Source organism: Mytilus californianus, unplaced genomic scaffold (genome assembly GCF_021869535.1).
Source record: "Mytilus californianus isolate M0D057914Y unplaced genomic scaffold, xbMytCali1.0.p SCAF_1, whole genome shotgun sequence".
Lineage (NCBI taxonomy): Eukaryota > Metazoa > Mollusca > Bivalvia > Mytilida > Mytilidae > Mytilus > Mytilus californianus.
In genome coordinates this window covers 135,654,945-135,667,002 of record NW_026262581.1, presented here as the reverse complement: position 1 = coordinate 135,667,002, position 12,058 = coordinate 135,654,945, and the positions used below count along the sequence as shown (strand labels likewise).

The following is a 12,058-nucleotide window of genomic DNA, read 5'->3' as shown; positions in this document are numbered from 1 at the left end:
TCTATGCCAGTGCCTTTCTTGGTAGCAAAATGAGGACATTTGTTAATTGTGAGATCTGAATCTTCCTCAACAAATTCAAGACACAATTTTCGTGATTTCATCAAGTGTTTATGTGCAAGAGGTATATCCGTTCCTTGATATAAAATTGTTTTCCCAAGGAGATAGTTTATATAAGACATATATACTTTTTCGTTTTCATTTAGATCATAAACACCCTCTGCAAATAAGCGGAGAACACATCGAGCATGATTCAGAAACAACAAATTTCTTTCCAAAGTAGTATCTATTCTTGCATCAAGATCTATTTAAAAAAAAAAACATTTTGAGCAGGACAAATAATTTATGGCGATCCGTTGTTTTTTTGTTGTTGTGGTTTTTGTCAATTAATTTCAATGTTAGCATTGTCTCTGAGTGAAATGATATTATCCTATCCTCTTGACTATCATCGGTACTAAATACCCTTAATCTAGGTATTTTATCATATTGACACAATGAATACTCTCGAAATCTACCAATGATTATTTCTGCCTTTGTCTCATCCTTACAAATATGATGACAACAAGCTTCTACTAATTCTTGGTGTATGGAATTATAGTCTAAGTATGGCAATAACGTAATTACTTCCCACGAAGGACCGTCGAGACCATTCTTTATATACTCTACAGGTATTTTTTGACAATTCACAACTTCGGTGATATTTTCGTTATCTGCATCTTTCAACTTTTCATACAGTTTGATGTATTTCTTGATATGCATTTTATGTTGGATCATAAACTTTCTTGCAGAATTAATTGTTATTGGGAGACATCCAATGTTTTTTATCAAGTTTTCAATATCTTCATTTGTTTCCTCTTTGAAGTGTTCTGACCTTTTCAGAAACGAAACACACTCTGTAGGAATCATTCCTACAAATATTACTTCTTTATAATCTAAACAACAATCGTCAAACAACATAGGATTAGTTGTTGTAATAATTAACTTTAAAGTGTTTACCTCACTCAACAGTAATATTGTTTTTGATACCATTTTTGACAGAGTTGTCTCTGAATCATTCACTGCATTATCAACATGCACATCGTCGATTAATACCAAAAACATATTCTTTAAACCACTTTCTTTTGAAACATTATTCAAGTAAGTAACAATGGTAGAAGATATTGATTCTATGATTTTCATGTCATCTTCTTCATGTGGCAAGCCAAGATTGAGATTAATGGCGAAATTTTTTAAAGATGTCACAAAATCTGCTCTGTTCGATGCAGATAGTTTCACTATTACAGAATACTTGCTTTGAGCCTTCCTGCAAACCCAATAAGCTGACTGTGTTTTGCCTGCACCAGTTTGTCCTAAAAGGAATGAAAAAATCTTAACATTTTAGACATGACAGTTATTTTGTTGACGTTAACAAGACCATTACCGGGTCTGGACCTCCGTCGCTGCATGCAATTGATTGACGTTATATGTATACTGGAGCATAACTGAGCATTCCTTTTCACTGATGCCAAGAAAACTTTGACGAAAACTTTCCTAGTAGATTGAGTGTTGTAAAATGTCAAACAATCGGATAACAAAAAGTGGCTACACGCAGATGTAAAAATTGCCCACTCACTACAACTCAACATTATCAAGCTGCAGACTAAAAATTAAATCATTTCCTTTCATAGAAGCAAAAAAACTTTACGGAAGTTATCCTTGTACATTGAATGTTGTAAAATGTCAAACTATCGGCAAACAGGAAGAGACTACATGGCAGATGTAAAAATTGTATACTGGTTTCAACTCAACATTATAAATCTGCAGACCAATATTAAATCATTTACTTTTACAGAACCCAAGAAAACTTTGACGAACATTTACTTGTACAATAGGTAATAAACTATTGGCAAAACAGGAAGAGGCTGCATGACAGATGTAATAACTGCTTGCTCGCTACATCTTAACATTATAAAGCTGCAGACTAAATATTAAATCATTTCCTTCAAAAGGAGCTGAGAAAACTTTGATGACAAATTTTCTTTGTACAAAGAGTGTTTTAAAATTTCCAACTATCGGCAAACAGGAAATGGGAACATGGCAGCTGTAAAAATTGCTAACTCACTACCACTCAACATTATAAAGCTGAAGATAAAATATTAAATAATCCCCACATAGAAGCCAAGAAATATTTGACGATTTGTTTCGAACGGAAAGACGGACTGAGTTGTGCGGTTACTAGACCTGGTGCAGCCTTCGGCGACGCAGGTTAAAGTATTGAGTGATCATTGTTGCATTAAAGGGCTAAACCTCTTCCGTTGATTGTCAGGAAAAGACAAATAGTACTTTCATTTTGTGTTGAAACATTTTATTCAAAAATTTAGTGCACAGATGCAATGAAAAACGCAGCAATATTAAAAAATCGTGTAATTGAAGAACAAAATGCCTGGTAAAAATGGTAATATGATGACTTTCTTATTTACAGAAAAGACGTTCTGGTTGAACTTTTTAGCAGGATTACGATTTCCTTCAATTTTTATCCGATTACATCATTTAGAAGCATGGATTTCCCGCAATTATTTAAAAACCTGATTACGAACAAGTAAGAAGAGGCAAGTGATGCCTGTGAAAGAACAAGAATATTTTAAATTCCTATGTTTGTTTACATAAAAACGAATCTTTAATGCTTATTCAACATACCATTTTATTAAATGGCAAACGAAAGGAAAAATGAGTTTCAGGAAAAACTCACCTGATAAATAGTGGTGATTTTGTAAACAAAAGAATAAAACACGCCGATGTGTCTATCTTCTCCAATTACATGTAGAAATAACTCGAATTTTTAAGAATTAACACTTTTATGATATAAACAGATTTCCTGAAATTAATAGCAAAGATCGTGTGTTTTTGTGTACATACATAATGACACTGATGGTGGACGTTTTGTCTCCGAGGGTATCACCAGCATAGTCGTTAGCATTTGTATGTTAATATAACATATCATTGATATTTTCATTTTTCTGTAAATTCTCTGTTTACAAAATATTGAATTATCTCAATCACTGAGGTCTTCTACCCCCAGGTATAGGTTGCCTAAGCCTTATTTGTCACAGCTATTTGGAATGTTCGATTTTTAATACTCTTTAATTTCGTGTTTGATTTAGCCTTCCAACTGTTTTCATTCGAGAGTATATGAAGTCTTATAAAACGAAATGCGCGTCTGGCGTACCAAATATAAGTCTTGTATCTTTTATAGGTGTTTACATAGCTAGTTAAATGGGTTGGTCCAATTTCACATTTAAGACTTGCCTCATATTACTGTAAGTGAAATATACTTATAGTAATAAAAGCATCATGTTTTTCACAGGTATTGGTAGTTATCAGCGTAAAACCTGAGTGTCGTAGTAGTTAAGACTTGGAATGTTTCGTAAACAAAGATCGGCTTAAGATATCTTATTTTATTAGATTGGCTCATTTATTACAGAGAAACTGAAAACGCCATGGCAAAAAAGAAAATGCCGAAATGACAAACAAGTTCACAAAAAACTTAAGACTTAGCAAAACACCATGACCAGGCAAGGGTATTAGATCATGCACCATATGCTGTACCCGCTAATAACGCTAACGGTACCAATTGTACTGCACCAGACGGACATTTCGAAAATCATTGTCTCTCCGGTGATGCTTGAGGCCAAAAGATTTGAAAATCCAAACCTGATTTAATCGTTGAAGTGCCTATAAAACTAAACAGAACCAAAAGTAAGACCACTCTTGACATAAATAACCATAAAAAAAAGCAAATGTTAACTTTGACTACTTTTTTAACACTTATAAGTATTATATAATTTGGTCGAACATTTACAAAAAGGAAAACACTACTTTATAAATTGCATGCGTTACAAATAATTTGCATCTAACTATATCTTTTTAAGCACTATTGTTCCAAATAATCTATCTTATATCATCAACCCAGTAGTCAATGCTTCAGAACTGACAGGAGTACATTCTCCGTTGATGAATTCTGTCAAAGTTTAGGTTCCCTTTTGGCAATACAGCTCTTCATGTGTTTTGGTCTTCTTTTTTTTTTTACATCATTGACTTTTAATGTTTTGCTTTGAACCTCCCTGGTGAAGGTAGATTCAGAAAAACGTTCTGGACGCAACAAAAGAAATTAATCAAGTGCTATTTTCAATGATTGTTCTCGTTTAGGTTTCATTTGATAACAGTAAATCAGATTTCAAATTATATGATAACATTTACCTATTAAAATAATTATGCGTATCTTTTTGTCGTTGTTTATTGTTTCTATTTCATCAAGTTGATGAACATATTGAAATCGACGTACAACTATCATATCATTTAACTGGTGAAATAGCCTCTTTGGTCTTTTTGAAGATTTTTTTGTTTCCGCCGGAAAGGCTAAAATGAAAAACGGCATTCTGATGTTATTGTACAAAAGATAATACGGGTTTTCTTCATTAGTTTAAAAAAGTAGTATAGATGTGCATACATGTCTAATTACAAGACATAAGTGAATAAAATTAATGACATTGTTATAATTGTTATTATGCGACTAAGAAATAGTTAAAATTTATAAGTCTACGATGTGAATATAAAGTCAATGATACTATCTTAAGAATACTTTGGAATCCATTAAATATACAATCATATTCAAAATAAATTAAATAAATTCCATAATCCCCCCATATATAATTAATGTAATACTTTGCCTGTAGAATACAATAACTTAAAACTAAGTTATCAGAATTCAAAACACCAAAAATTACCCTGTCTTTATTCAAAACTATTGTTACTCCAAAAACAAAATACCACAAATTAGAAAATTCTCTCAAAAAATGTTTTATTTCTGTACATTCAAAAATTTATGCTCTAAAATTTCTATCTCTTTACAACTGGCATATTCGTTAGTATCAGAAAGTTTATTTTTTTCAAGATAATTATGAGAGACTATTCCATGTAACATTTTGTATTGGAAAGCCTGTAGTTTGCTTTCTATTGTACATTTAAAAGCCAGTGAATAAATATTTTTCCATTTTTTATAACTATTTTTGTATTACAACTTTCTTCCCACCTTTGTTGTGAAATAGGAGAAACATTTCCCTGATCGATCAAAAGTGAATAAACATCTTTAGCAAATAATTTACTGATAGGCATTTTTTTATTCTTATGCTCAAAAACGAATCCAATTGTGTTGCTGTATTGATGAAATTTTCTCTTATTAGAATATGCATATTCAAATATATCAATGTCAAACAGCCTTGATTTACATGACCACATTTAGTTAGCAACAATCAAACATAAACTGCATTTGAAGACAGGGGCTGGGCGTAGCTAAATATGGAAGATGCAGGAATAGGTTAGTGTTATATTCTAGTAAAAAAGTAACGACACATAAGTTTGACTACCAATTTATCACAAAACTTTATGTTTAGAGAAAAGTTGTAATTATCTAATAAAAACGTTCATTTGCAAAGTAAGCGCATATGATAAAAAATATCTAATCAAGTTGAAAAGAAAGTATCGAGTAATTGACACAGGGGTTAATATATTTTGCAGAACTTGATTACAATCGGCCTAAATTTTTAAGAGAGAATAAATACTTAAATACGTGCACAGGCATTCCATATTTAATCAGAACATGTTTATACTCTAAGTATAAGTTCTTATTTCGTTTTTTTTTTAAGTTTTGGGTGAAAAAGTGATTTAAGCGCTATAAGAAAACAACACTTTGTGAATATGAGAATAATTGGGCAATTTTTGGTTTTGGTTCCATGTAGAAAATGCACTGCATTGTATCTTTTCGTTTGTTGATTAATATATTTCATCAATTTCTAAACTTTGAAATATAAAAGCCTTTTCAATTTGTCTTAAATGTTGATGTGTTTAAAAAATTCACATTGTGGAATATTCCAAATAGCAAAAACTAGGGTTATTATATGTTAATTTCAAATTGTGAATATGTAAAAACTTATATTTCTTCTAAATGATTGAAATGTTCATACTAAGTTGTTAAAACATCTTGTTTTACTTTAGACAGTTCCGCATATCCTCTTATCCTTTACTTTAAGGGAATATATATTTGAAGAATTGAATAGCTCCGTAGCCCAATAATAGGTTCAGCTGACACGACGCTAAGCAACAACCAATAATCAACTAATCATATTAAATAAATCCATAAATAAGTTTCCATGCTATTAACAGTAAACCGAAGATCGCTGTGGATAATTGGTCGTCCATAATTAAAGTTTCCGGCATCTCATAAATGCCTGTACCATGTCAGGAATATGACAGTTGTTGTCCATTCGTTTGATGTGTTTGTGCTTTTGATTTTGCCATTTGATTCGGGACTTTCCGTTTTGAACTTTCCTCGGAGTTCAGTATTTTTGTGATTTAACTTTTTGATAACCAGGGAATTTACGCGTATATATTTTCGTTGTTTATTCTATATCATTATTGTAGTAGATAAACCAATTTTCAGACAATTACGTTTTTTGCTTATTCGTCATGATATCAATGTTTACAATGCAGAATTAATTAGGAAGCGAAAATTTTATAATTTCGATTAAACAAAATCTAAATCTTTTAAATCCTACGTCGCTTGTAATTGAATGGTGAATGACTTTCGGAAGTGATCCACAAATTGTATCGATGCACTGTAATTTCTTTTTAATATGAAAGATCTTTGACTATTTGATATTTGTTTACTTTTGTTTACATCAACTGTGTGTTTTACGGCAATTATGAAAAATGTATCATTAAGAAAAAGATTGAAACTAATGATTTTGTAGACAATGTCGAAACTTAAAGAGGGGAAAAGATATAAAGGGGCACACACATTTTTTTCTAATACCATGTTTTTGTCTTTCTTATCGCTACGAATTTGCTAGTCCAATTTTCATTTTCAAAATAATAATATTAGGTTTTTTTTCTGATGGAGAAAGCTGTTATATACGCTATTGGTGATATTTTTTTTATCGAATTGCTACATTTATAAACAGATGAAAAATGTAAAAGACATCATTAGTGTCTTTCAAATTGAAATGCTGATAACTTAGAAATTAACATGTAGGAACAATGTCAATGGCTTTTTGATATTCCACCATTTTCTACATGATGAAATGCCTGTACCAAGTCAGGAATATGATTGTTGTTTTCCATTCGTTTGATGTGTTTGAGCTTTTCATTTTGCCACTTGATAAAAGACTTTCCGTTTTGAATTTTTCTTGGATTTCGGTATTTTTGCCAATTTACTTTTTTAGTACATTTCTACAAGGTAATACGATATTTGAGTGTTTGTATCTCTTATCAGTTGCTGCTTTAACAAGTTTACTAAACAAAGGGTCCTCAATGTTAAAACACCACGAGGCTGACCTTACGGAAAATCAGGAGCACAAATCACCACACATATGTCCATTTTAGAATTAAGTTTTTTTCCTCATTAATGAATATCCCAAAAGTTGATCGTTATAGTATGTTTTCTTTCTAATCCACCCATCATGTACCTCCAGTAAAACAGGAACAGCTTAATTTAATTAATAAGTACAACCAAGGTTTAACAGGGGTTCTTGTTGTGCATGAGTTTTACGGACGCCATAATGAATCGATTGACCGTTATGGAATATGTGTGTCACAGATGTTCCAAATTTCGATACCGCAATCCCTTCTTCTTTTTCTCTATTGCGACATCACCGAATGAGGTTTGTAATCTAGATTTGCAAATGCATGAGCAACACAACGAATGCCACATGTGAAGAAGAAACTAGTTATCCTTTCGGAACACCTGAGATCACCCCCGGTATTAGGCCAGCTTCGTGTTGCTCGGTCTTTAGTTTTCTGTGCGGTGTTTTGTGGACATGTTCGTTTTTTGGTCATTTTTCGTTTTTTTTTGGCATGGCGTTTTCAGTATTTCTTCCACTAATGGGTTTTGAATGTTCCTTCTATATCACCCGTCTCTTTTTTTAGAATTTCTATAAATCATTTTGGGACCTATTTCCTGTTGTGATTTTCCAAAAAACTTATTTATTCTATACGCATTAATAACAATGCGGTATTGCAAACCAATGACCTTAACAACAGAATGTTTGATGTTTAAAGTGAAAATTTTTTTTTTTATATCAGCCCTTATCACTAAGCTGCAGATTGATGAATAACCATACACATTCAAGATGAGATGAACCTTCAGACAGTTATGGTAAACTAACTTCACGTAAAAGCTATAGGTAATTTATCAAATAATTGAGAAACTGACTTAAAAAATAAAATAACGATGTATGTATTTCATGCGTCCAAAGTGGTTTTCTCGATTTGCCTCCCTCTTGAGCATGTAATTCGAAAATTTGAAACCAACGTTGTATGAATACTTTAGAGGCTATTTGACTTAAACTGATTATTTTAATCAATGTCTGAATATTGTTGATATTTGCATATCAAATTTCGAAAATAATTAAGAATTAAAAAAACAGTAAGTAACACGCCTATTTTTAGCATTAAAAACAATATTAAAGTACTCACAAAGCGTTTTGTTTTCGTACAAGCTGACAAAGCAGCCAACATTGTGATAGTGGTATGATGTGAATACTACACGGAAGTCCATAGGAATGAAATAATACATTCAACAACACCCAAAGCCGTGAGCACCACAGAGAGCCAAATAGTACATGATGATGTCACTACCACAACTCAGCTAAAGGACTTCTCTGAACATTTGAAGGTCCCCACTATGTATTGGTTACCTAAACTACACAAAAAACCCGTAATAGGTAAAATAACAAAAATACAGAACACCGAGGGAAATTCAAAACGGAAAGTCCCTTATCAAATGGCAAAATCAAAAGCTCAAACACATCAAACGAATGGATAACAACTGTCATATTCCTGACTTGGTACAGGCATTTTCTTATGTAGAAAATGGTAGATTAAACCTGGTTTTATAGCTAGCCAAACCTATCAATTGTATGACAGTTGTATAACAGTCCATTATATTGACAACAATGTGTGAACAAAACAAACAGACATAATAGGTAAAAATGTCAAAAATAGGAGTAAAGCAGTTAACATTGTGTTATAATCCGAATTACCATAAAAACAAACAAATATATCAACAAAGAAAAAAAAATGCATATAGACAAAGCACATTAGCAAAAAACGAAAGACAAAAATACACAAACTTACCATAGTACAATAACACAATGACTAGATGTATAAGTACCGAGCCAGGTCAAATGGATATTACCAAAAATATACTAAACAGTAAAAGTAATAATTTACAAAGACAAATAAAAAAATACTTTAACACATTATTAAGATGATAAAAAACGTCAGTACCTAGAACCTATACCTCAAGACCATCATGTATTACTTGTGAAGTTGATACGGAATACTTATCAACAAGGTCTTGGTATCTTCCGATGAACTTTTTTAGAAAAAGGACGTGACGTTCTTTGACATAACCCTGGTTCATCAACTTTCTGCTCAGACACTGGTGACGTTTTACAAAGACTGAGTAGCAGCTGCAAGCTCTTGAATACCGAATGAGTTGGGAAATGTATATCCCATATGCAGGTGAAGTTGGTATATTGCTACTAAGGTAGGGGAAATTAATAATTTCAAACATAAAATCGTCTCGTTTGTCATAGATTCTGGTACTGAGATGACCGCTTATGTCAAATTCGAGGTATAAGTCTAAAAATGTGGCAGAGGAAGCCGTGTCTGTTGTTTCTTTAATTTCTAGTTTTGGATGGTATATTAATGGAACCCAATCAGAAAAGTTTGGATTGTTAATGGAAAGAACATAATCAATATATCTGAATGTAAAATTAAATGATCTGGCTTCTTTGATCTTCTTGTCTGAAGGAACACCGACTCATATGAAAACAAGAAGAGGTCGGCAAGGAGAGGCGCACAGTTAGTTCCCATAGGAATGCCGACAATTTGTTGAAAAAGTCTCCAAATTCAACAAATATATTGTCAATAAGAAACTCCAGCAGACTGATCACTTGTTCTCTGTGTAGCATGTTTTACCTTTTTGTTCACTATTAACAAAATATGCCGTATGGTATTCAAAAGTAATAAATTTATAGCGAATGCTATCATTTTTATGTTGAAAAGCATTGTGGATTATTTCTTCTAGACGATTTTTCAATTTCACATGGGGAATGGTGGTATACAGGGTTGAAAAATCAAAATTTTGATAGAACTAATTTCAGAGAAAATATCATTTCATCTCGGCCTCTAGTAAGCGTTCTTCTACTTCTGACTACTATCAAAGAACTTATCAATCACTTTTGTAATAAAACATATGATAAAAGTTGAATAAAATTGAGAATTGAAATGGGGAATCTGTCAAAGAGACATTTTTGGAGTTGAAAAATCTTTTAATGTTTTAGATAAATTACTTGCTTTTGATGGTACTTTTAATTTGAATGACAGTTTTGACTTTCCCACTCTTTATACAACACTTCCATACAATCTTATCAAACAAAAGTTTTCCTATTTAATTAGATTAATAGTCGTTTGAACAATGTGATTGCAAATTCATTTGCTGCAACTCATATAAAGCCTTTTTCTCTAATGAGAAAGGTACATATGCTTTATACACTTACTGGATGTGTGATGAGATGATTAAAGCTGTAAATTTCCTCCTTGACAACATACATTAACGTATCGGCAATAAAGTTAATTGACAAGTTATAGGTATTCTCAAGTACATCAATTGTGTCCCTTTAATACATACTTGTTCATGTACTGTTATGAATCACAGTTTATGACCAAACTCAGTAAAAATCTGTCTTAATTCCATTTAATCGATCAATTCAACAACACTTACCGTTATCTTTATTTTGAATCACCGGGAATACATAACCCTAAGCAGTCCAGGGCAGCTGACAGAGTAGTCCCTGTTTTTATTTCACATATCCCATTTGCCAGGGAAAATACAAATCGGTTTAAAAAATACTCCAAACATTATATATTCAATATAAAAACAGCATCTGTTTTCAATTAGTTACTGTATTCTACACCCCTTGAAATCTTGCATTTTCATATAAGTTTATCCTTTTTAAATACAAAGATAAAAATATAGATAACTGTAGTTTATATTGTTTTCTTTCTAACCGTTTGCACTGTTTTAATCCTTTCACAAAGCCTAAGATATTGATGCGTTATCCTCTCTTCGCGACAAATATGTTGTTGTCCAAGCAGAAAAAGCGTAAAACAATATTGTTTTTATATCCCAAAATCATTATTTGGAATTTCTAACTAAAATACTTAGAATTCACAGGTAAACTGGCGGTCCATCTGTTATCCCTACATCATTCACGTAAAAGTCGTATTTGAAATTAACAAATCAGACTTTCTGTCCATTTGTTTTAAAATCACAAAGAACGATGAAATATCCCGTCTTTGCATTAGACACTTAAATCTAAAATCATTATAAAGAGTAGATGATCCACGAACATTTTCTCTAACTGCTATTCTTCATAAGTAAAAGATGACCTTCGTTAATATTGTGACGAGGTAATACCGACACGATTTCAAACAAGAATATATGACAAGTGTAATGATTTCAAGTTTCCAATCGACGTAACCTCAATCCCGTCCTCTTTTCGTCGAATGAGAATTACCAAATAAACTTATCACCGGGATTGTACTAACACGTACAACACGACGGGTACTGATTGTCAAGCAGGATCTGCTAACCTTTCCAGAGCATCTGAGATTCCCTGGGTTTTTGATTGGATTTTTGGTGCTCAGTGTTTACTTTTTATGTTGTTTTTTGTATACTGTTGTTTTTCGTTTTTTTGCCATGGCATTGTCCGTTCGTTTTCGACTAGTGAGTTTGAATGTCCCTTTAGCCTTTTTCGCCTCTCTTCCAGTTTCGTAGAAGTAACATACCCTCTACTATATTGTATGGCTATTGCATCTCTCTCTTAATACGTTAAGCTCATGCATATTCACAAATTATGGACTTTATTAACAGGAATGTGCTCCTTACACAAAAACTGCTCCAACAGTGTTATAAGAAAGAACGAATGAAATCTACTGATTATATATTGGTATATTTTGA

General features: G+C 32.1%; 1 protein-coding gene across 1 annotated transcript; it reads right to left on the bottom strand.

Moving 5' to 3' along the window:
• Positions 1-294: 294 nt before the first annotated feature.
• Positions 295-4,686, bottom strand: LOC127735704 (uncharacterized). Its single transcript, XM_052245968.1, has 2 exons — positions 4,234-4,686; positions 295-1,346 (listed from the first exon to the last, which is right to left on the bottom strand). The coding sequence occupies exons 1-2, from the start codon at positions 4,409-4,411 to the stop codon at positions 295-297; spliced, it is 1,230 nt and encodes a 409-aa protein (XP_052101928.1). The 5' UTR covers positions 4,412-4,686.
• Between the last annotated feature and the right edge of the window lie 7,372 nt (positions 4,687-12,058).

Bases quoted from the DNA above. Each gene is read 5' to 3' on its own strand.
- LOC127735704 (XM_052245968.1), bottom strand. From the start codon at position 4,411: ATGCCGTTTTTCATTTTAGCCTTTCCGGCGGAAACAAAAAAATCTTCA. The intron at 1,347-4,233 runs GTAAATGTTATC...CATTCCTTTTAG, and splicing joins ACGCATAATTATTTTAATAG to GACAAACTGGTGCAGGCAAA.